The 24,381-nt window shown below is 41.3% G+C and overlaps 1 protein-coding gene and 1 long non-coding RNA gene across 3 annotated transcripts; one reads left to right on the top strand and one right to left on the bottom strand.

Moving 5' to 3' along the window:
- The first annotated feature begins 195 nt into the window (after window positions 1-195).
- atr (ATR checkpoint kinase) lies at window positions 196-18,455 on the top strand. Of its 2 annotated transcripts, none has more exons than XM_013911731.1 (48): window positions 196-377; window positions 528-619; window positions 2,394-2,546; window positions 2,671-3,578; window positions 3,676-3,818; window positions 3,930-4,106; window positions 4,314-4,477; window positions 4,645-4,797; window positions 4,884-5,082; window positions 5,196-5,452; window positions 5,548-5,744; window positions 5,899-5,999; window positions 6,259-6,430; window positions 6,642-6,797; window positions 6,891-7,085; window positions 7,197-7,292; window positions 7,459-7,548; window positions 7,786-7,881; window positions 7,986-8,116; window positions 8,253-8,396; window positions 8,793-8,886; window positions 9,000-9,125; window positions 9,523-9,729; window positions 9,848-9,961; window positions 10,071-10,186; window positions 10,403-10,523; window positions 10,609-10,746; window positions 11,085-11,253; window positions 11,578-11,744; window positions 11,931-12,095; window positions 12,446-12,537; window positions 12,642-12,733; window positions 12,836-13,013; window positions 13,094-13,279; window positions 13,447-13,606; window positions 13,797-13,976; window positions 14,168-14,310; window positions 14,658-14,755; window positions 14,876-15,105; window positions 15,709-15,843; window positions 15,946-16,146; window positions 16,250-16,393; window positions 16,744-16,894; window positions 16,996-17,152; window positions 17,346-17,499; window positions 17,647-17,798; window positions 17,885-17,990; window positions 18,148-18,455. In XM_013911731.1, exons 1-48 carry the CDS (start codon window positions 325-327, stop codon window positions 18,319-18,321), a joined length of 7,827 nt encoding a protein of 2,608 aa, XP_013767185.1. In that variant the 5' UTR covers window positions 196-324; the 3' UTR covers window positions 18,322-18,455. The 2 variants fall into 2 exon arrangements, with proteins under 2 accessions (XP_013767185.1, XP_005736681.1); XM_005736624.1 differs by having other exon boundaries at window positions 4,311-4,477.
- LOC102197019 (uncharacterized) lies at window positions 16,070-24,372 on the bottom strand. The gene is made up of 3 exons (XR_311828.1): window positions 24,312-24,372; window positions 22,651-22,790; window positions 16,070-16,125 (listed from the first exon to the last, which is right to left on the bottom strand). It is a non-coding gene; the product is annotated as an uncharacterized LOC102197019 (long non-coding RNA).
- Between the last annotated feature and the right edge of the window lie 9 nt (window positions 24,373-24,381).

The raw sequence follows: 24,381 nt of genomic DNA, 5'->3' as shown, positions 1-24,381 counted from the left end.
AAGACCTTTACTATGGGCCTGTGGTACCTTTACTATTAACATTTTTTTAAACAATTTTTAAAAACATTTTCCTGCCGTAAAACACATACTTTAACGTTACTTTAGCGACCAGAGGGAGCATTTACTAGTTTGCGTTTTGTTTGAGTTTATAGACCCTCGCTGGTTTCCGTATCAAAACAGAAACGTCATTTTGGAGCGAAAGTTTTGGAAAGACTTGACAGGCAGAAGGAGACGTGGAGATGTGTACTGGTTAAAATGATTAGACAGAGCCATATATTAATGTATTAAAGAGTTTTATCGAACAGCGACACAAAAAGTTTAAAAATGGAAGGTCTGGAAATGTCTGCGATGATACCGGCTCTTCAGGAGCTAGCTAGGTGAGTACACGGCTAAAGTTGGCTAAGAGCTAAGTAGTTAACAGTACCACTTATTTGGGCTAAAGTGAGTCCTCGTCTTTACTTATTGAAGTCGATAAAAACCTTTGCTTCGTCATGTCTCTGTGAATAACATCGTGCTGATATTTGCAGTGCGAGCGCTGCAGAGTACGGCCAGGTGGTACAGAAACCTCGACAGATTCTCTGCCAGTTCATCGACAGGATACTGACAGATGTGGATGTCGGTAAGCCGGGAATATCGACACATACTAGGGGTGGTCACCATAATAAAAGCCTCTGAAAGGACATCAATAAAAAACAAACAAACAGCTTTTTGGTGCACACTGTCAGACTTATCTGCTGAAACATTCCCTGAAGTTGTTGCTTACCATGACTACTATTCCCTCTTGTTAATATACTTCGCTGATTTCTTTTCCCTTTTTTTGTATATTTGTCAAACGTGCATGTTTCAGATCATTAGACAAATTTTAAAAATAGACAGAGATGGCCTAAGTAAATGTAACATGCAAATTATAAATTCCTGAAAAAATCCTGTTAAAAATAAATAAATAAAGATTGATGATGATGATGATGATTGATGATGATGATGATGATGATAAAAATAGGGAAAAAAACCTATCTAAACCTGTGTGAAAAAGTAACTGCCCCCTAAACCTAATAACTGGTTGTGCCAACCTTAAAAGGAAGAACTGCAATTAAGTGTTGGTGATAAGTTGCAACAAGTCTTTCACATAACATCAGCCATAATGGAAGTTTTTCAAGCATGAGCGGTCTGTTTAAGGTCATGCCAAAGCATTTAAATTATATTTAAGCCTGTACTTTGACTAGGCCACTGCAGAACTTTCACTTTGATTTTTATGGGTTTTTTTTTATGCATTTAAGACTTCCTGGTGGGTGTGGGATCACTGATCATTATTCGTGGTTCTTTTGTAACTTACTGGATGAGTTGTTGATACACACTCTGAGCAATTTTGGTTGGCTGTCCACTCCTGGGAAGGTTTTCCACTGTTAAAAGCGTTCTCCATTTGTGGCTCATGGTTCTCGCTGTGGATCACTGGAGTCTCAAAGCCTTAGAAATGGTTTTGTAACCCTTTCAAGATCGATAGATGTCAATGACTTTCTCAGCAGATTCTTTAGATCTTGACATGATGTGTTGCTTTTTGAGTTCTTTTAACCTACTTCACCTCAGATAGGTTCTATTTAAGGCATTTCTTGTTCAAGAAGCCATCATGGCAGTAATAAGGTCTGGGTGTTACTTGTGAAATTAAACTGAGCTTTCAACCAATGTGATAAATCACAATTAATTCATCATTTAAAAAGGGAGGAATTACTGTTTCAGTGAGCGCAAGGTAGGTTTGGGTAGTTTTTCTTTCTCTTATTAAATGAATTTAAAATTTAAAAACTACACTTTGAATTTACTCGAGTTATCTTTGTCTAATATTAAAATGTTTTTGATGATATGAAATATAAACTCTAACAAGCTCATGTGTGCACATCAGACATTATTCCATCATTCCCTTAATTCCTTTATCTTTACCTTTGTTACATCTCGTACGCAGAGTTTATGATAAACCATATTAGTTTTTTGTCTTCCCCGCACTTGCACGAATCTTGCCCCTTACTCTACACCTACACCTGTAACTTCCCCTGGAATATGAAGGTGATATAACAGCAGTTCACATTGCTGGCAGGTGTTTGTTCGGCAAACACAAAGTTCCAAAACACAAAGAGGGCACATCGGGTGTGACTAGAGATAGGAAAAGTACAGCTAATATAAACCTGTGTCTGCTTCTGTGTTCTTGCTGCTGTTGTTTAAATTTATGATGGCTCGGCTTCTCAGATTATTTTGAATAAATCTTGTACCTGGAGTTTAAATCAGTGTGTATCTTTAAGCTTTTTATCATTTAGTGACTTTTCAAGTTAATATTGCAAGAATATTTGACTTATCCTCTGTATGTGTACCAGCTCTTTTAACAAAGCAGTTGTCTTGTCTTGCAGTTGCTTTAGGGCTAAGTAAGAAGTCCACCTCAGAGCCAGCCTGTGTGATGCTGCTGGACTTTGTGCAGCACATAGTTAAATCTTCATCTCTGATGTTTGCCAACCCTGCCTGTCAGCCTGCTGAATACCCAGAAACAACACAGAGCTGCACTGGTAGGAAATTCTTCTCAAAATGCTGCCATAAGTGATTTCAGAGATTAGAGAAAATAAAGCTGAACATGTTTTTCCTTTTTAGTTTTGTCCTTTAATATCTTCTCATTCCTTGTCTTGATTTTAGACTTCAGTAAGTGGGTGGCGGTGCGTTTCCTTCGTGTGGCAGCAGCTCCAGGCTGTGATATCATCCATGGACGGGTCTCTGCTGTGTTGTGCTCTTTATTTCACACTTTGCGAGTCCGGGCACCATTTATCTTTAATTTCCTCATTCAGGAACTCATATTTCTGTCCCAGGAACTCAGCCATAACCTGTATGCACATATTTGCACACTTGCAGGACAGGGACATGTTTTGGACATTCACACAAAGAACCAGTGGCCTATAAACCTCAAGTGCTTCAGTTTATCCCCCCTCTGTGCCTCCTCATACCTCACCCCCTCTGCCCTTGTGCTCTCCTCACCTGCTGCCTTGGAGTCGCTGACTGCCGTAACGATCAACATCATAACTGAGTCTCTGAGGGGAGTCATCTCCCGTCATGACCTGAGTGTAGCCTGGGAAGCTGCATGCTTCATCCTGTCCAACGGGAACACCAGGCTGAGGAAGGCCTCCATGGTGATGCTGAGAACACTGGTGGAGCTCAGAGGATTTCCTGAGATGCAGGGCCACGAATTCTTTGCAGCCTACTTCCAGTTGCTGGAAACACATTCCTACTCTGCCACAGCAAACATAAATGAGAAGCAAGCTTATGAAGGAGAGCTGTTAAGCCTGACCCGCTGCGTGTTTCAGCAATCGTATGTTTCTCACTCACACTTTGAGCCCATCCACCTCTCACAGATGTTCGAGTGTGTTTGCACTCTTGCTGGAGCTGGCGTCAAGTTAGGTGTAGAAGTGACCGAGTCACTTTGCCTGCTGTTTAGCTTCTCGCTATCTGTAGCACCAGTTTATGAGAGCGCCGCGTTGCTTAGGAGGCAGCGGGTCACCGAAGTCTGCGGGACACTAGCATGCACCGTGGGGACAGCAAATCAAGCTGAAGTACAACTCTGTTCTTTGTGTTTCCTTTTAAATTATCCTTTTGATATCCATACAGTGTTTCCCTCTTTACAATATGTGCTATGCTTGTTGTTCGCAGTGTGCAGAAGGGTTTCTCCGAGCTGCCCTGAAGGCTGAGACAGCTTTAGTGCTGCAGGAGTGTAAAGATGGAGCAACACCTGCCAAGAAGTCTTGCAAATCTGCCACCAGTTCAGTCGGTAAAACTCCTAAAACATCCTCAAGGTGAGTGCATCAACATTTACTATTTGGCAATAACCATGAAAATCTCAAACAATTTTTTTTTTAAATGTCTCATATGTCGTATTGAAGTAATGTCTGTGTCTCTATCTTAAGCAAAGTGGACATGCGTGTTCGCAGTAAGGTTTGGGCTGCGTTAAACAGTCGGCTGGAGGAGCTGCTGATGCTTTTGGACTCCAGTTCTGCTAAGCCTGAGACCACCCAGAGTCTGTCTGCTCTGCAGGGACTGGCCCTCATTCTCCATCAGGCAGCCCTCTGCTCCTCACCCGTTAGGTAATTCCCAAACATACGCCCGTGCTCTTACACAAGCCCTCTCCTTTTTATCTTTTTTCTGCCTCTCAGAAAAACTTTTTCTCTAGTTTTTTATTTTAATAGTGTTTAATATTAGAGATTGCTTACTTTCCTGGCTCCAGTTTGACATATGTCGTTCACAGTGATTAATAGCATATTATTCACCTCAACATCTCTTTGTTATAGCAGCTTGTCACCTCTCCTTTGGGTTCCCACTGAGACGCTGAGCAGGGCCCTGAAGAGCTGTCAGTCAGTGTTAGAAGGAGGATCTCAGCCTGTGTCAAATCGGAGCTACTTTCAGTCTGCTGTCCAGATCACTGTCAGGGTCCTCGACTCTATACTTTACCTGACAAGTAAGGATCTAAATACAAAAATACCAGATGTTTTTGGTTTAGTTTGTTGTCAAAATAAAAGTTGATGTATTTTCCATATTTGTTTGTGTTTAATTTGAAGATAGAAATCAAGCCAGTTACACATCCTTTATTATAATCATAATCATCTTCTTTTTCTTTTTTTTTAGTGAGCAGCCAGAATGATGACAGGCTCCAACAACATGTGTGTGCTCTGTTGTCTCTTCCTTGGGTGTGTGAGAACAAGTCTGTCTCAGCCTATAAGACTTCAGGCTTCCCTTCCTGGCTGCTAGCCTTGGCGCAGAGACTCGGTTTCTGCTACTGTGAGTGTTCCTGTGTGCTTCTTTTTCTTTTAATGAAAACCTAAACGACTGCTTTAAAAGTCATTTAAAGACGTCTTTCTTTCCAGCACCTGAGGTCCAGGCCGATTGCGTGTCGCTGCTGGCCTTTTTACATGGCGGTGTGTGCGAGACGTGGCGCGTGTGTGTGTTTTCAAAGGCGCTGCAGAGTCAGGAGGAGGTGGTGAGAGTAGCAGCAGTCAAGGCTTTCCCTCTTCTTCTCCACCATCTGGGAAACATGCACTACAACCTCATTGGCACTACTTTGCTGTATGGAAACTCATACATTACTTAGTACTTGACCACTGATATTTTCTGTCTTTCTTTCATTGATATCATCAGTTACTTTGTTATATTTCATGGCGTATGTTTGATAATTGTAGTTCCAAGCTGGAGGACAGTTCGGAGCAGGTGAAGAAGGAACTTGCCAGGATCATTGGTCAGCTGAGCTGCCTCCAATCAGAGCTCTCCAGCCTTAGTGACATCCACACAGACTCCACTTGTCTTCCCAAAATCCTTTGCCTCTCTTGTAGTCTTGAAACAGATCATGCTGGGAAAGCAGTGCCATCCCTCAAGGCATCTGTTGTTAGACCCTTCCTACCATTGCTCAGACCACAAGCTCCAAGCACCGTGAAACAAGGTACCTTTTTACCATAAGTTTTTCACAACAGCTGATGCATTGAAATCAGTTCACAGCTGCTGTTTTCTTAAACATTTAATACATTTCACTGCCAGCTTTCCTAGAAGCTCTTCCCCACCTGTGCCAGCATGTGAATCTCACTGGTGCAGACAGCGATTCCCGAGCCGTACTCTGTACCCTGATTGGTCTAATGGAGGATTCCGATCCTGTGGTTAGAACACGCTTCAGCCAATCAGTGCGTTTCCTGCTAGCAGAGACCACTAGAAACTCTGAGCAGGGCTCTTTGAATGAGGTGAGCAATTCTGACTCCAGTTTTTCTTATATTTTTATTATTATAACCTAATTATATTTTTATCAGGGTAAAATTTCACCATATTCCCCTCAATCAATATAGTTTAATGTTGCATGTTTACTTGTTTTTTGATGTGTGTGTGTCACCATCACAGCTCCTGGTTGCACGTCTTAAAGAGGCATTCAGCACTGCTAAACTTAACAGAGATGATGACCTGCGTAACACTCTGATCCTCACCACTGGAGAGATCGGCAGGTATATAGACAGCTTTTTTTTTATTCCACAAGCTGTATGAGTTATAGTAATTGTTTTTAATGAATAATATGTTATAAGATGGGAGATAAAATTATTGACCTTATATACAGAAATAAAATGTTGTGTTGCTAGTTGTTATTAGTTTGTATTATTTTCATATCCACTTAGATGTAGAAAACAGATGATTTGTTTTGTTAATACAATTAAAAAGACTACTTAATGAAGGAAATTTCTTCATTCCCCTTTCCTCTTCTGTCAGAGCCTCTCAGGGTAGTTTGGTGTCGTTCTCTCTGCTGCGTCTGCTCCACTGTCTCCTGTCCAAGTCGTCCCAGGTGTCTGTAGCTGCTTACACTCAAATTCGAGCCCTGGCCACCACTAAAGGCTTGAAACTGCAGACACTCTTCAGTCAGTACAAGAACCCTATCTGCCAGGTATCTAGTCTTTTGTTTAAATTGGACCAAACCTATCCTATTCACCTGCTTATTATGAGTTAGATGACTTGCTCTATAATACTGTTATTCATAGTATATATGTGGATTTAATGTTTGAAAATTGCATTGGTTTAGTTTTCATTTGGTCTGTTTTAGATACTGTTTTTTGTGGAAAATCTACAGTCCATTACTATATCTTCTTTGCCTTTAGTTCCTGGTGGAGTCACTACATTCGCGCCATGCGTCAGCCCTGCGGAGCACACCAGATCAAGGAACCGAGTCAGCCAATCAGAGGGAGCTGGCTCTGGATATTCTTGCTCAGATCGCGCATGCTTTTGACTTTCCAGACCTCCACCGCTTCCTCACCGTATGTACAGTCATGCACACGCATCCACACACAGATAGTAAGCACTCTTTATGTGATGTACATTGGTGCTTTCTTGCATGTTTGTTTATGCAGCGGACCCTCCAGGTGTTGCTGCCTTACCTAGCAGCAAAAGCAAGCTCTACAGGCTCTGCTCTCATTCGAACTTTGGCCATTGAGTTGAAGGCAAACAGGAGAGAGATCCTGATCAACAACTTTAAGTACATCTTCAGCCATCTGGTCTGTTCTTGCACAAAGGAGGAGCTGGAGAGGGCCTTTCACTACCTACAAGTATGAACAACTTTACTTGCATTTTACAGCTGAAACATGATTTAGAGTCATGTACCTGAAGAGGTCATCTTAAAAACAAGTTTATTTTTCTTCTCCTTCATGTTCTTTCAGAGTGAGACAGAAATTGAACTGGGATCTCTGCTACGCCAAGACTTCCAGGGTCTTCATAATGAGCTGCTGCTGCGTCTTGGAGAGCACTACCAACAGGTTGACACACATATGTGGAAACAGATTTTCTAAACATTAAATCTATTTCAAAATATGTGGCTTTGAGGAAATTATTCTGCACAAGGCCTCCTCTTGAATAAAACTCATAAATGATCTAAAACACAGACTCTAGTTTCTGTTCTCATAAGTGTTTATTTCTTTGCAGGTATTCAATGGCTTGGCAATCCTGGCCTCCTTTGCATCTAGTGATGATCCGTACCAGGGACCCCGAGACATCACCACCTCAGAACTTATGGTACTTGGCATCCTCTGCATTTCATATCAGTGTTTTAGTTTCTTGTCTTTTTGACATTTGACTAGACAAAAATGCTTTATGAAACAATTTAGGCTTCAGAATCTGTGAAATATGTTTTATGTAATTAATTTAAAACAAAAATGTAATTTTTCTATGCAAAAAAAAAAATTAAAGAGATAATAAGCAACTAATCATCTGCTAATTATCCATTAATGAATGTCTTGTTTTTATCTTTAGGCTGACTACTTACAGCCAAAGCTGCTGGGGATTCTTGCCTTTTTCAACATGCAGCTGCTTAGCTCCAGTGCAGGAGAAAAAGACCGCAAGAAACTGGTAATTGATCCTCTAAAATACCAGAATTTTAAATCTGATTGGTTAATTGTCCAATAAAGATCTGCTTGGCTCAAAGTGAACATGTCTGCCTGTTCTTCGTGCAGGTTTTGACAAGTGTGATGGCTCTGATGCGACTGATGGGCTCCAAACACATCAGCTCTGTCAGAGTGAAGATGATGACGACATTACGCACCGGCCTGCGATACAGAGAGGACTTCCCTCTCCTCTGCTGCCAGTCAGTACTTGTATACTTGCACATAAAGTCACATATTGTGATGCATTTATCTTTATTATTCGTTGGCATTTGCTCAGACATCTGTTTCTAATTTGTTTTTTTTGTTTTTTTATACACTCCCTTTTCCTCTGGGTAGGACATGGGATTGTTTTGTGAGGAGTGTGGAGCCTGCACACCTGGGCCCCCTACTGAGTCACGTTATTGTTGCTTTGCTCCCCTTGATTCCACTGCAGCCCAAAGAAACTGCCGCCATCATCCGCTTCCTCATCCTGGACAACAGGTAGCAAACATAAGCACAAATGTGCACATTTGATCAGCGTGCAAACACAAAGACACATCTTTCGGTTACAGTTTTAACTTCCCTCATTAGTTAAACTGGTCAAAATGGTTTTAGAGTATGCAAAAGGATTGTGAATAATGTGGGAAAAGGATCTTATTCATTCCCATCTCATCCTCTTTTCAATCAACCAGATTTTTCTTGTGCACAACTGGTCTTATTTCCTTTTTGTGCTGAATGGATACTTGTGTAGACATACACAACAATGTGTAAAAGGGTACACATGGATGAGTATGTATGTATGCGTATGTAGGTACTTGAAAGAGTGTGTTTGTATATGTACATAGGTGTGGGTGTATGTGCGCTTTTAGATGCCTCACTTCTGTCATTTAATTACAGGGAAGAAGTCAGTGACTACCTCCATGAGATTTACTTTCTACCAGACCATCCAGAGCTAAAAGACATCCACACAGTAATGCAGGATTATAAAAAGGTCTGTATGAAGGCCACAACAGAAAGTAAAATGAATGTGAAACAAAAGGCTGGTTGACAGTGATCATACGTACAACACATTGTTGTGTTGTATTTTATCTTTTCTTCTTCCAGCTGGCGGCCAGCAGCAGTGACTTGGCTGCCGCACTGCAGCTCTCCATGAGAGCCGTCCAGCATGAGAACGTGGACGTGAGGATCCACGCGCTGACCAGCCTCAGGGACATGATGCACAGCAACCAGGTACATACTCAATGAAGTGCTACAGTGAAGTAACAGCTCCATGTTTGCAAGGAGAACTCAGAAAAGAATGCAAAATATATATAATGAAACCATTAGACTGCATCATTCCAAAATCACCGGCTGTGTTATCTTTTTCAAACGATTTGTTGTTGTGAAAGGTGTAAGCCTGAAAGTTGGGTCATTAGCATTAAGAATTATGTACAATGGATGTGTCCATAAATTAACATGCTATAATACATCTTAGCACCTAAATTGGTGTTTCAGTTCTTAATTCTAATTCTTAGTTCAGTTCTTACTACACTTCTAGCATAGCCCATGTTAAATCCTCACCGTTACCCACAAATTTACTTTAACTTAACACATCTATAAATATGTTCCTCTGTTTTCTGGAGTGCAGGAGTGGCTGCTGCGGCAGGTTTGTGCGAGTGAAGCAGTGGAGCCGGTCATCTCCAACCTGGTATCAGTGCTGCTGAAAGGCTGCCAGGATTCATCCCCAGAGGCCAGGCTCCTCTGTGGGGAGTGTCTGGGGGAGCTGGGCGCCGTGGATCCGGGACGCTTGGATCTGTCGCAAACACACACCCACGGCAACCGCAACATCTTTGTGGTAAATAACTAACATAGATTGCAAATGTAATGATAATTATATATATATGTGTATGTGTGTGTGTGATACTGTGTGTGAAGCAAAGATAACTGAACTGCATGTTTTTTCTCTGTGGCAGAGCGGAGTGGATGATCCTAACTTTGCCTATGATTTGCTGACTGAACTGACCAGAACATTTCTGGCGTATGCTGATGATGTGAGAGCCCAGGACTCCGCTGCTTATGCAATTCAGGTACGCAACAGCTTTAATTATTTGTGTTTGTTCCTCTATTGTATTTATTTATTTTTGGGGGGTTATGTTGAAATGTTTGTTTGTATTGGTGATTTTATATCCACTGTAGGAACTGCTTTCCATATTTGAGTGTCGCGAAGGTCGAACTGACTCAGCAGGCCGACGTCTGTGGAGAAGATTCCCCGAGCAAATTCAAGAAATACTGGAGCCTCACCTCAACAGCAGGTCTAAGTTTACACCTTCGTATACACATAGTCTCGTTTGTAATGGTCTCAGAATTCAGGACTTAAAAATCCCTCAGACGAAAGTTATTTTTCCTCTTCTCTCCTCCCTTGTCCAACATTTTATCTTCTTGCCTGCAATCTTTTAGTACTCACTAAGTCCTTCCATTTTTTTAACTTCTCTTTTTGTAAATCTGTTATTTTCTACTCTTACCTGCAGATATAAGAGCAGTCAGAAGGAGGTGAACTGGTCTAAGCTGAAGAAACCTGTGTACCTCAGCAACAGAGGCAGCAAATTCTCTGACTGGTCAGCCACCTGGGCTGGATACCTCATCAGCAAGGTTAACTCATCTCTTTTTGAAGTTTTTTCCCAGCTTTATCTTGTTTTCCAAGCCAGAAGTTAAGGGAAGTTTCTTTGCTCTCCAGGTGAGACACGAGTTGGCCAGCAAAGTGTTCAGATGCTGTAGTTTCATCATCAAACACGACTACAAGGTCACAATCTACCTGCTGCCTCATATTCTGCTCTACATGCTGCTGGGCTGCACTCCTGCAGAGCAACAAGAGGTGAGGACACATCTGAGCCACCACAGTAGATCAGTTGCCTCCATCTCACCTGATCCCTACCATCCTCCTCTGTCACACCAGCCCCTCTGCATGGCCTCATTCACTGCATCCATGAATCCTCTAATTTACTTCTTTCCTCCTGCCTGGCAGCTTCATATTCAGCATCCTTTGTCCAGTATATCCACTATCCCTCCTCTGCATATGTCCAAAACCACCTCAGCCTTGCTTGTCTAACTTTGTCTTCAAACCGTTCAACCTGAGCTGTCCCTCTGATGTCTTCAGTTCTAATCTTGTTCTAATTCTCATTCCTTGTTGTTCCATTCTTGTTTCTGTCGAAGGTTACAGAGGAAATGCTGGCTGTGCTGACAGAGGGAGATGGACAAGCCGAGGGGCTTGCCCAGAAGACTGCCTCCAGCCTGTCACAGCTGAGCACTCAGACTGTGTTCAGCATGCTTTCACACCTTACACAGTGGAGTCGCCACATCCTCTACTCCAAACCCAAACATGGTAAGAATTCAGTTCAGTTCAATTCAGTTTTATTTATCCATAACAACAGTTGCTTCAAGGCACTTTATATTGTAAGGTAGACCCTACAATAATCTAGGGACTAATGAAAAGATGCATAGCTTCAGTCACTGTTGAAAAAGATGCATTTACTCAGTCAACTCTATAGCAATTTATATTGCTATTATTTACATGATAATATTGAGGCTTTTATGCATTATTTGCATTGAGCTGTATAAGAAAATAACTAAATAAAATTCAGTTCTCCTCATTGTTCACTCACCTTGTTGCTTTAATAAAGTAAAGAATTATAACATGATATTGCAGAGAGTGGGGATTATCAGCGCGTGGTGGCCTTCTTGAAAGATATCCCGCAGGATGTCCTGGCCAAGGCCTCTCTACGATCCAAAGCGTACACTCGTGCCCTCATGCACTTTGAAGCTTACATCCTGGAAAATAAAGAGAACGTACAAGACCATCTCTCATTCCTGCAGGTCAGAAAACAATTTGGTTATTAACCATTAAATAAAAGATTGACTCAGGACTTTTGACTGCATTATAAAAGTTATCTTGACAGCAACGAGTCCAATAGTACAAGTGCACTTGTCTTTTAACCACTCATCCAATTAATCTCTGTGGTGAACTTTAAGCTCTGTGATGTACGTGATTGCTTGCCACAGACGCTGTACGCTGCAATGCACGAGCCGGATGGAGTGAGAGGTGTCAACGCTCTGAGGAGGGAGGAGCCATCACTCCAGGAACAGATACTTGAGCATGAAAGCATCGGCCTGCTCCGTGACGCCACTGCGTGCTATGACAGAGCCATACAGCTGGAGTCAGACCAGGTACCCAAACACATGCAGTCCATAAACATGTACACACAGTTGGTGCGACTGAGTATTTCAGTGGTGTGTTCAAAGCCACTTTAATCACCTTTCTCCTTGATTCTGATACTTGGTTGGGTTGAAATTGATCTTGTGTACCTGTCTAAATGCATTGAGCTGCTCCCATGTGATTGACTGATTAGTTATTTGCATTTAAAAGAACTGACATGCTTAATAAACCGGTAAGTGTACATATACTATACCAGTTTTATATGTTTTCTTACAATATGTTATTTATGATATCGACATAAAAGATAATTAACTTACTGTTTTTTCTTTCTTGATCATTTCAATTATCGCTTTGTATAAAGATCGCTCACTATCATGGAGTGATGACCTCCATGCTCGGCCTGGGACAGCTGTCCACAGTCATCACGCAAGTCAATGGAGTACTGGCCAACAAGTAAGAAAAATACATATCAGTGTACATCTATTTCTTATTAAATGTAATTTTTAAAATTTAGGTTAATATAGGTTTGCCTAATGTTGCATTGTATGTCCATTTAGGCACCAGTGGAAGTCAGAACTCAACACCTACAGAGTAGAGGCAGCCTGGAAGCTTGGAAAATGGGACCTGCTGGAAGATTATTTGAGTTCAGGTAGTGCAGAAACACAGCATGTATTTGCAACATCTGAAATCACTGGTGACTCCATGCTGCATGGATCTGCTTAAAGCATAGTTTTCTATTCTGTGTCTCCAGACCAGCAGTCCAGCACATGGGGTGTGCGGCTCGGCCAGTTGCTGCTCTCAGCTAAGAAGCAGGATGCTGAAAATTTCTATGAGAAGCTGAAGCTGGTGAGGAAAGAACAGGTCGTCCCTCTGTCTGCTGCCAGTTATGAGTGTGGAACCTACCAGAGAGGATACGAGTATATTGTCAGGTCTGTGGGTGTCAGCTCAGTTTGGAGTCAAGTGTGTTGTGTTTTAATAACTTTCTAAAAAAGCTTTTACGTGTGTTTAGACTCCACATGCTCAGTGAGTTGGAGCACACCTTCACTGAGCTGCTGAAACAGAGACAGGGATCCGGGTCCAACCTCAGCCAACTGCCTCCTCATTGGTCAGATCGGCTGGAAATGACGCAAAACTCTTTCAGGGCCAAGGAGCCAGTCCTGGCTCTCCGCCGTGCCCTGCTCAGTCTGGGAACGCAGTAAGGAAACATCACTTTTTAGTTGCACAGATTTTAACATGCTGTTTTTCTGAAACACACACATTAGAGAAATCGGTTTAAAATTTCTTCTTAATACAACAGGATCTCTATATTTTCAATCTTTCTGAACTCACATCTGCATGTATCATCTCACTCTTGCGCTGCAGACCTGTATGTCAGGAGCTGGTTGGGGAGTGCTGGTTACAAAGTGCCCGGGTTGCCAGGAAAGCAGGACACCATCAGACCGCCTTTAACGCCCTTCTCAATGCAGAAAATACAAATCTTGCTGAACTGGTCACAGAGAAGGCAAAGTGGCTTTGGTCTAAGGTATAACCAGGCTACAAGTAAAACGAGCGTTCAATATATGATGCAAAACTGTATGCAAATTATTCACATTTGTACAGGACCAGAAAACGTATTTTCTTTAGTGTCTTCCTATCTGCAAATTAGATTTTCATACATGTGCATAATCAAATTAAACTAATATAGCCTAATTTGTCTGCCTGAATGTCATCAGGGCGATGTCCACCAAGCTCTGATTGTCCTGCAGAAGGGTGTGGCTCAGTGTTTCCCTGAAGATCAGCCCCTGACAGATCCTCGCAGTCTCCAGACTAAAGGCAAAGCCATGCTGCTGGTGGGGCGCTTCATGGAGGAGACGGCCAACTTTGAGTCTAATGCCATCATGAAGACATACAGGGTTGATATATCTACACACTTTCAAACTAGATTCTGAAAATGTTTCATAAAAAGACAAAAAAGTGAAAAATGCAATGATGCAAATGTCAGAGATCACCCTCACAGTGATGTGGCACCAAAGCAGATTTCTGCATCACTTGTCTTTACCTTATGTGTTGTATGTTTTTTTTTTGTTTGTTTTTTTGTTTTTAGGATGTGACTAACCTCCTACCAGAGTGGGAGGATGGTAACTTCTACTTAGCCAAATACTATGACAAAGTCATGCCAATGGTGACAGATAACAAGCTGGAGAAACAGGGTAATCTGATCCGTTACATCGTCACATTCTTCGGGAAGTAAGTTCTTGTTCTTTCTGCTGATTTGCAGCCCTGTAGACCCAGAGTCTCCAACTCCAGTTCTCGGTCCTGCAGCTTTAATATGCATCTCTACTCCAACACAGCTGAATCAAATGGTTGGATTAATTCTTCAGCATGCCATCAAGTTTGCCAAAGGCCTGATAACAAGCCATTCATTGATTCAGGTGTGTCGGAACAAAGATGCATCTAAAAGCTGCAGGACAGTAGCTCTCGGGGACTGGAGTTGCACACCCCTGCTGTAGACTACAATCAGAGCTTCTATTAGCTACTTCACAGCTGTTAATTTCTTCATCAAACAACACACTTATCAACTTTCTCCCTCCTAGTGCTCTGCAGTTTGGAAACCAGTATATCTACCAGGCCATGCCTCGCATGCTGTCTCTTTGGCTGGACTTTGGAGCTAAAGTGTGTGAATGTGAGAAAGGTGGGCAAATCACACAGGGCAGGGAGATATTTCTAGTTTCAGTCTAATTAATTTGCAAATTTTTAGCATTTCATTGGCTTTTCATTAACACTTGATATTATACCTATTCCTTCACCTCAGCTGGGCGAGCAGACAGACAGATGCGACAGGAGCTGAGTAAAATCAACACAGTAGTGAGCGAGCACTGTGCTAAGCTGGCGCCGTACCAGTTCCTGACCGCATTTTCCCAGCTGATCTCCAGGGTGTGTCACTCCAGCGATGAGGTCTTCAATGTCCTCATGACCATTGTGGCCAAAGTGTTCCTCACATACCCCCAGCAAGCTATGTGGCTAATGACTGCGGTGTGCAAGGTGAGAGAAATGAGCCACCCCTCATTTAAGGTTGATGGTGATTTCTATAAACATGGAAATATAGCCTTTGTAATTCTAATGTGCTTGAAAGTCAATATTTGATATGACCACTTTTATTCTTCAACACAGCCTGAACTCTCTTAGGCAAGTTGTTTTGTCATTTCATTAGGTAGGATTAGGAATATTCAGGAATAGTTCTCCAGGCTTCTTGGAGGACATTCAAAGCTTTTCCTCGGATGTTGGCTGCCTTCCATAACAGATAATAAATGCATCTCTTCTTTTGTCATCCACTTATGTAGTAGCCACTGTCCAAACAAACCCTTTGAAATCCCTCCAGAAAGCCTGGGGAACTATTGCTCCAAGATCACTTTAAGAAATTACTAGACGGTCTGGGTCTTTGGAAGCAAAATATAAACAAATGAGGGGTGACTATAAAGTTTAACATTTGCAAGTCTGTTTATGTGGGGTTTTTATTTTATTTGAAATGTTATTTAGCAGATCAGTTCAAATCAAAATTACAATTTCTCTGTTAGTTTTTGTAATCAACTGCTTCTGCGTCCGAAATACAGCATTTATTTATGTCTGCTTTTCTTTTCTTTCCAGTCATCCTACCCCATGCGCATGAATCGCTGTAATCAGATCCTTAAGAAAGCCGTCAGTCTTAAACAGTCCCTGGAAAAATTCATTGGAGATGCCAACAGACTGACAGACAAGCTTTTGGAGCTTTGTAATAAACCGGTATACACGCCCATGCACAAATACACTTCAATAGTCTATGACTTCTCAATCCTTAAATCATCTTTAGGCAGGAGTAGAGATGTTTCTATATGTGTCTTACAGGTGAATGGTAACAGCACCACCCTCAGTATGAGCATTCACTTCAAGCAGCTAAAACGTTTGGTGGAGGAGCCGACATTCAGTCAGATCCTGATCCCTCTGCAGTCTGTCCTCATCCCAACGCTGCCCTCCACAGGCGGGGAAAACACACAGCATGATGCTTTTCCTGGACACTGGGCATACCTGGATGGTTTTGAAGACAGTGTAAGAGAAAGAGGGTGTTAACTATTCTGACCGGCCGCCACGGTATGTTTAACATTCGGCAGGAGTTGATTGACAGTTACAGAAAATAATCTTGTTTGTGTAGGTGGAGATCCTGGCCTCTTTGCAGAAGCCAAAGAAGATAAGCCTGAAGGGTTCGGATGGTCGGGGTTACACCATGATGTGTAAACCTAAAGATGACCTGAGGAAGGACTGCAGACTTATGGAGTTCAACTGTCTCATCAATAAGGTATCTGGGAGATTTCATTCAAACTAAATGGATATATAGTGAGTTCTGGCCATAGAGCGACTTGCATGTTAGGTCAGAATAAACAAACTTACTAACTTTTAGAGGTTCAATCTTATTTTATGTGTTGTTCTGGCCTCAAAGTTAAAATGAAATATTAGCCTCTTCTCATAATGTGAATAAAAACTGAACCTTTTTTTTATTTTTATTTTTTTTGCAGTTAGGAGCTCATTATGTAGCAGAGCTGTACTAAATCAATCAATATGTGTGCAAATTACATGACAATACTTGAGAAAATATGAGAAGAACAGCATTTATATGTGCTTGTTTGTACTGTGTGTGTACTGTTGTAGTGCCTCCGTAAAGATGCTGAGTCCAGACGGAGGGAGCTACACATCCGGACTTATGCTGTGATTCCCCTCAATGAGGAGTGTGGCATCATTGAATGGGTTAACAACACTGCCGGGCTGCGGCACATTCTCACAAAGCTGTACAAAGAGAGAGGTATCCCTTACTTATAACACCTACAATCAAAAACCTTTTCTTTTTTTTTTAAGTAAATGTTAGGAAGTAATTAAGTTGTTCACCTTTTCTGTGTTTTTAAGGTATCTACCTATCAGGTAAAGAGCTCAGGAAGCTTATTCTTCCCAAGACAGCTCCCTTTGAGGAAAAACTGCGAATCCACAAGGAGGTGCTGTGTGCTCGACACCCCCCTGTCTTCTATGAATGGTTCCTCCGGACCTTTCCTGACCCCACGTCATGGTATGACTTTCACTACAACACTGCTATAATTATACTCCTGGAAGTCACTGCTTTACCAGAAATGTTAGTCATTTTCATTTAACATCTTGACCACATTTGAAAGAAGTTATTTCAATTCAGAATTTTTCAAAAATCTGCTTCAAGTGTAACTTAAATCCAAGAATAAATCTTTGGAGTATTTGTGTGTTTACAGGTACAGCAGTCGTTCAGCATACTGCCGCTCCACTGCTGTGATGTCCATGGTGGGCTACATCCTGGGTCTGGGAGATCGCCACGGAGAAAACATCCTCTTTGATTCCTTCACTGGAGAATGTGTTCATGTAGACTTCAACTGCCTCTTTAACAAGGTTTGTTTTTTTGTTTTTTTTGCCTTAGATTCAATAAAATATTATTTAGGAATGTTCATATATTTATTATTTATTATATGTATCCTTAACACCAGTGCATGTTGTTGCTTTTAAGTTTGCCTGTGCTTTTCTCTCCTTTTCCACTAGGGGGAGACATTTGACGTGCCAGAGGTTGTTCCCTTTCGTCTGACGCGAAACATGGTGCATGCTATGGGGCCCATGGGCATCGAGGGCCTCTTTAGGCAAGCCTGTGAGGTTACGATAAGACTAATGAGAGACCAGAGAGAGCCACTCATGAGGTACATTCACATAAAAAGTATTAATGTCAAATTCAACCATTCATAAATATTAAAAATGTGTTTTTGTTTTTAATTTTTCCTGCAAGCGTGCTGAAGACCTTCCTTCATGACCCACTGGTGGAGTGGAGCAAACAAGCCAAAGGACTATCAAAAGCTCAGGCCAATGAGACAGGAGAGATTGTTAATGAAAAGGTGGGCATGTTTCTTGAATTTTTACCTCTTAAATTATATTTACTTGCAAATCTAAACCAGAGAGACTTTATTAATCCCAGAGGAAAACTGGGCTAAATACAGCACATTCAGGTTCAATAAAACCTAATAATGTTTGTTCTTTACATTTCTCTGCTAGGCTAAAACCCACGTGTGTGACATTGAGCAGCGCCTGCAGGGAGTGATTAAGAGCAGGAATAAAGTGCTGGGTCTTCCTCTGTCAATTGAGGGGCACGTCCATTACCTCATACAAGAAGCCACAGATGATAAACTACTGTGTCAGATGTATTTAGGCTGGGGTCCTTACTTGTAGAAAGAAAAAGCACTCAATTCAGAAGATTATAATGCAATCCAAGCACTTTTGACTGTTTGTTCCTGAGCCTTTTTCCATTTTGAAAACATTGAAAATGCAGCACTGTTGTACATTCCCTTGTAATAAATTATTTTGTTGGTTAAATGTGCTGTAGTGTGTATCTTCTAATCTCTTAACCCTCAAACTCTCAGAGCTAGACAGGCTTGTCAGCTGATTGTTTTAATCCCATGTCTCCTGCTGCTTCTTCACTCCTGATTACAGCCAACTGGCCCAACTTTTTACATAAAAGCACCACTTAGAATTAAATGTCTGCTTAAAAAGCTGAAAGTGGACTGGGTGAAGGTGTGAGTAAGAAGTAGGTAGTAGTTTGTTTTTGGCTAGCAATATTTTTCTTATCTAGTGATCAGTTCAGGTAGTCAGAAAATCACTTGTAATTATTACTTTTCTTCTTTTTTGTTAATGCTTGGTTGTTGTTGCAGCTGGCTTTGGGATAGATCAGGATGAACTTGGTTGTATTTATGTATTTGCATATTTTTAGTGGGAAAACACTTTCCAAGATAATTGCATGAGAATATACTTTTATTTGGAATAATCTGAAATGGAAATGTATTTGTGATAATATTTATTATCACTTGTAATCTGTTGCTGTTGTCAGAGACGACCGGTTTAGCTCGACGATGCTGTTATTTTCCACGGTTCTGGAAACTCATATTAAAGACATCCAGCTCGACAGAAGAAGCGCTCGGGATTGTGAGGAAGATAAACTGTCAACAGACTCTAACCCTATATCAAATTCTACTCTAATACATTAAAATACCAGTACTGATGACCAGAGTACACACATGCAACACTTTTTTTTCTTTCGTGGTTAACATCAAGAACAGACAACAAAAGTCAATGTGTTTTTAATTTGGATTTTTTTTTATTTCATTGTAATGACAATTAACTACAAAGTCTCCTGGAGGTGTTTTGAAATTTAAGGTGGAGGGCCTGCAGGACCTCTATCTTAAAGTTCAAAACACCAATTTTAGAAAATTCCAGCAATCAAATGATCCCTTATGAGCAAGCACAAGGCGACAGTGGGGAGGAAAAACTGCCATAAAAAGCAGAAACCTCCAGCAGAACCAGGCTCATGTAGGGGCAGCCATCTGCTGCGGCCGGCTGGACTCGATGGAAAACAAAAAGGAGACACAATGAAAATATAGTTTTTTAGGAAAACTATAAAGGAATTTGATTTGACACTATGATTGATGATTCAAGACCGTTTTTGGATCATTTCTGCTTCGAGATTTTGCGAGAAGCAAGGCAGTGGAAAAGTCAAGGTCTTTAGTCATCGCTGCCCATAAAACAGCATCTGAAGGGTTTCATTAAAGCTTTCTTCAATGCTGAAAAGAACCTGGCAACTCTGGACTTTTGGCGATAACTTGTGGGGACACCCAAATGGATTTTTCAAGAGCCTCAAAATAGCCTCGTCAAATGAACTATCACATGCCAAAGCAGCATCCATGATCCTTTCTGGGGAGCCAAACTCCTTGATGAGTCCTTTAACCAGTTTTTTGGTCAATCCTCTCACGTCATTTTCCAGACGTGTTGTAGACTCCGCGCTGCTGATTTCTGGTTGCACCAAGTTTTTGAGACGCTCAATGATGTCAGCTAGTGTTACGCCATCTGGAGGAGTGAGACGGCCTTTTCGCCTGTTTTTGGACTTCTCGAGAAGTCCAATTAAAAGAAAGTAAACAAGGTTTTGGGATACTTCCTCCACTTGAGCAGATGACACTGACGCTTCTGAGAGCTTTTCCTCTACGTTTTCTGAGGGTTTGTCCTCAGAAACTCTGTCCTCTGACTTTTCAGACAGTTTCTCATCTGTGGAGGGTTTCTCCTCAGACTTCTCAGAGGGTATGTCCTCATGTTCTTTGGAGAATCTGTCCTCTGACTTGTCAGACAGTTCCTCCTCATCCTTTTTGGAGAATTTGGCCTCTGATTTTTCAGGCAGTTCTTCCTCCCTCCTCTCGGGAACAGGTGTTGAACTTAAACGAGAGGATGTTGAGCATTTCTCTGGAGACTTGGCCTGTCTTTCTGGAGATGCTGATCTAGAATGACAGGGTGTTCTAGATTCTCTGCCACTTTTTTGAGAAGAGTCTGACTCTCCCTCTCAATCATCATTGCCAGCTGTGTAGCACTCACACAGTGCTGCACAGGGATGCTGAGCGCTTTAGCAAAAGTGACTGAGATGGAGTCACCAAGAAATGGATTTTTTTCTAAATCCGTAGATGCACCACGCTGAATGGCGGGAAGCGCAAGTATCAAGATTTTGGCTGTGGCGATCTGTATGATTTCAGAAATCATATCGGCCAAAACTGCTTGAACATCAGAATCCAAAAGTCCGTTTTCTATTAAGATCCACTGTTCGTCAGAGAGCTTGTTGAAGGCATTATTGATAGTCGGTAACAGCTCGTCTGATGATAGGATGCGCATGGCGTCACAAACCGTTCCGCAACCAGAGGTCATAATCTCGGCAGATCATCGCGCAAATAAATCTGCAACTGACAATGAAGTCCATTTTCTGAGAATGAGAAACTATGGTGCAGTGAGCTCTCGAGTGCAGCCGCGGTCAAGCCAGCCGCACTTTGAATTTTGTTGATCTTTTTTTTTTTTCCTTAATATGGTATGCGAGTTACTCTGAAACTACGGAGCTCCGCAGGGGACATGGGAGAAAAAAAATTAAGACGGACTTTTGCGAGATCCCGAGTTTGTTTTGCGAGATCTCGCAAAAGTCCGTCTTAATTTTTTTTCCCTCCCATGTCCACTGCGGAGCTCCGTATGTTCTAATGTACCATCAAAGAAGTGTTTCAGTAAAAGTTTTAACCCTGTCTCATCCATAGTCTGTTCATCTTTTATATACAGGTTATCTTTTTACTGAATTGTAACCAAAAAATAGATAAGGAGTGGCTATCAGCTACTGATTCTTGTTATGCTCCTGTTTTCTCTTCACCTCTCTCAGTTGTCCGTCCCTAAGCTTAGTCCTTTCACAGGTTTCTTCCTCTCAACAGTCGCCAAGTGCTACTCACTAGGGATCCTCTCTAACACTGTTGAGATTTATACATATATACATTCAATGGTTGCACCCTTAACGGTTACTGGTATATGTAACATGACCACTTCTGTTTTCTTAAAAGTAAAATCATAGTCCTCAAAACACTAATGTTAAGGTTTCAAAGCCATTTCCTCTTTTTTACAAATCTGAGCACCCCTGTATAAAGTCAGTTGGTTGGTAAAACGAGCTGTTGTTCGTTATTAATTAGCTCAGTTTCTCTCGTATAACCGCACCTAATGAGTCTGCAGGGACTATAACTATAAATCGAGTTTTGGGAAATATCACACTCACAGTATGTGTGTGCCTCACCAGGGGACCAGGGGATATTCTGTAAGGCCTTGTAGAAGATTACTGTGGCTTTATCCACTTTTCCTTCAAACACCTACAAATTCAAACTTACACACTTTACATATACAATGTAATCACTGTGATATTTGTGTATCCACAGCACAGAAGCTGTTCTACACTTCTGTCTCCATGTTCAATATTTGTAAACTGCGGACAAACAGTCGTTATTCTCCTTCTTCTTTTTTAATGATGCTGACGCTTTCAGAGGCATCATTTCTTTTTCTTATTTAAGCAAGATCAGGTCTCTACTTTCTTCCTAACAGGTTTAGTGCTCCAGAGCAGAAAACAGCATCAACGTGAGCTTGTATGACCGGTCTCAACTAGAAGGTGGATGTACATCCTCCAAAGTAAAGAGCAAAGAGCCCCAGTTTCTGTTGCTATGGCATTTTCAAAAAGTCCACGAATGCGGTTGCTGAGGCCATTCTCCGGCCGGACAGATAAGGGATCATCATGGAAACGTGATCTATAAATATTGCAGACATGTACAGTAAGTGCTAAGTATCGTTTGATAATGTGCAACCCTGTTTCTATGAAAGCTGTATTAAGTAAAACTAAAAGCAAGACTGCAAATCACTTAAATCTGCATTTAAACAACATTAAACACGGGGACTTTTTGAGATGCTCATCTTTCATCATGCTACTAAATCTTATTTGTGTTGTGATGTTCCATCAGATGTATTTATTTAATGCTTTTGAGCATTAAACAACTTTTCTAGTTTTTGTTGTCCCTCACTGGACTTTTCTGAAATGTAGTTTTTTGTAAATACTTTCGAAATCATCACCTTCTGTTTTTATTTGCAGTTTTTTGGGGAAACAAGGATGTAAATTATGTGAATTTTGATGTGATCCTGCTATCTGATGCTTGTGATTATCGTCTGTTACCTTACCTCTGAGCTGCATCTACCAGCTGCTTCCTTTGCTGTTCAGCAACTATGGCAAAGAGGCGCGGCACCAACTGCTGCAGTCTCTGGTTACAGAGTGAAAAAAAACGGCGAGCCCAGCGAGCAGTATGGCAACGGTGCTCCACCTGAAGCACACATCACATGGAGGTCAGTCAGACCAAAATAAACAAATAAGCTTAGGGCTCAACAAGCTTTGAGAAACACATCTAGAAGAATGGGGAAAAGGAGCTTTTATTAGCCTGGCCTGTACATAAATGCTTCAAAGAAGGGCGCTGGTGGTCCAGACTGAGAGGGCCGATGGCAGTACTAACACCTCACACTGTGCCAATGAGACAGGAGAGATTGTTAATAAAAAAGTGGGCATGTTTCTTGAATTTTTACCTCTTAAACTATATTTACTTGCGAATCTGAATTAGAGAGACTTTATTAATCCCAGAGGAAAACTGAGTTAACTACAGTACATTCAGGTCCAATAAAACCTAATGTTTGTTTTTTACGTTTCTCTGTCAGGCTAAAACCCATGTGTTTGACATCGAGCGAACCTGCAGGAATAAGGTGCTGGGTCTTCCTCTGTCAATTGAGGGGCACGTCCATTACCTCATACAAGAAGCCATGGATGATAAACTACTGTGTCATGTGTATTTAGGATGGGGTCCTTACTTGTAGAAAGAAAAGGCACTCAATTCAGAAGATTATAATGCAATCCAAGCCCTTTTGAATGGAGCCTTTTTCTGTTTCGAGTTATCTAGAAAAACATTGAAAAACGCAGCACTGTTGTACATTCCCTTGTAATAAAGCCATTTAGTTGGTAAACGTGCCGTAGTGTGTATCTTCTAATCTCTTAACCCTCCTTAAACTCACAGAGCTAGACAGGCTTGTCAGCTGATTGTTTTAATCCCGTCTCCCGCTGCTTCTTCACTCCTGATTACAGCCAACTGGTTCAACTTTTTACATAAAAAGAAATCGCCACTAAGAAATGTCTGCTTAAAAGGCTGGGTGAAGGCGTGAGTATAGCAGTAGTTTCCTTTTCAGCTAGCAATATTTTTCTTATCTAGTAATGAGTTCAGGCAGTCAGAAAATCACTGTATTTGTAATTATTACTTTTCTTCTTTTTGTTAATGCTTGGCTGTTGTTTCAGCTGGCTTTGGGATAGAAACCTTTAATCTATTTTTAGATCAGGATGAGCTTGGTTGTATTTATTTATTTACATATTTATAGTGGGAAAGCAAGATAAATACATAGGAATATGCTTTTATTTTGAATGATCTGAACCGGAAGTGTGGATAAAGGCGCTCTCTTATCAGGTAAATCTTTTCTTTTTTTTAATATACTAATAATTTTACTGAATTTTCGACACCTGTAAATGTCCAGTTTAATTTATGTGAAAGCTTAATATTATTTAAACCTGTCGGTATTCAAAATAATCCGAAATTTAAAATTTATCGTTGTAGTGAAGCTTTGAAAAAAATCAAAAACGCTAGCTAATATTTAATATCACTGTGAATCTGTTGCTGTTGTCAAAGCCGACCGTTTTGGATAGCCGATGCGATGCTGTTATTTTCCACGGTTCTGAAACACATGTTAAAGACGTCCAACTCGACAGAAGACGCGCTCAGGATGCGGAGGAGGCTAAACGGTCAACATACGCAGGTGCCTGCACTTGCTTCGTCCTCTTGGGCTCGGCTGCTCGGTGTTAACGGACCGTAATCTTGCCAG

The sequence above is a fragment of the Pundamilia nyererei genome, unplaced genomic scaffold, assembly GCF_000239375.1.
Source record: "Pundamilia nyererei isolate P.nyererei 1_Seehausen unplaced genomic scaffold, PunNye1.0 scaffold00070, whole genome shotgun sequence".
Classification (NCBI taxonomy): Eukaryota; Metazoa; Chordata; class Actinopteri; order Cichliformes; family Cichlidae; genus Pundamilia; species Pundamilia nyererei.
The sequence above is the reverse complement of the archived record's forward strand: the minus strand, read 5'-3'. Positions and strand labels throughout refer to the sequence as shown.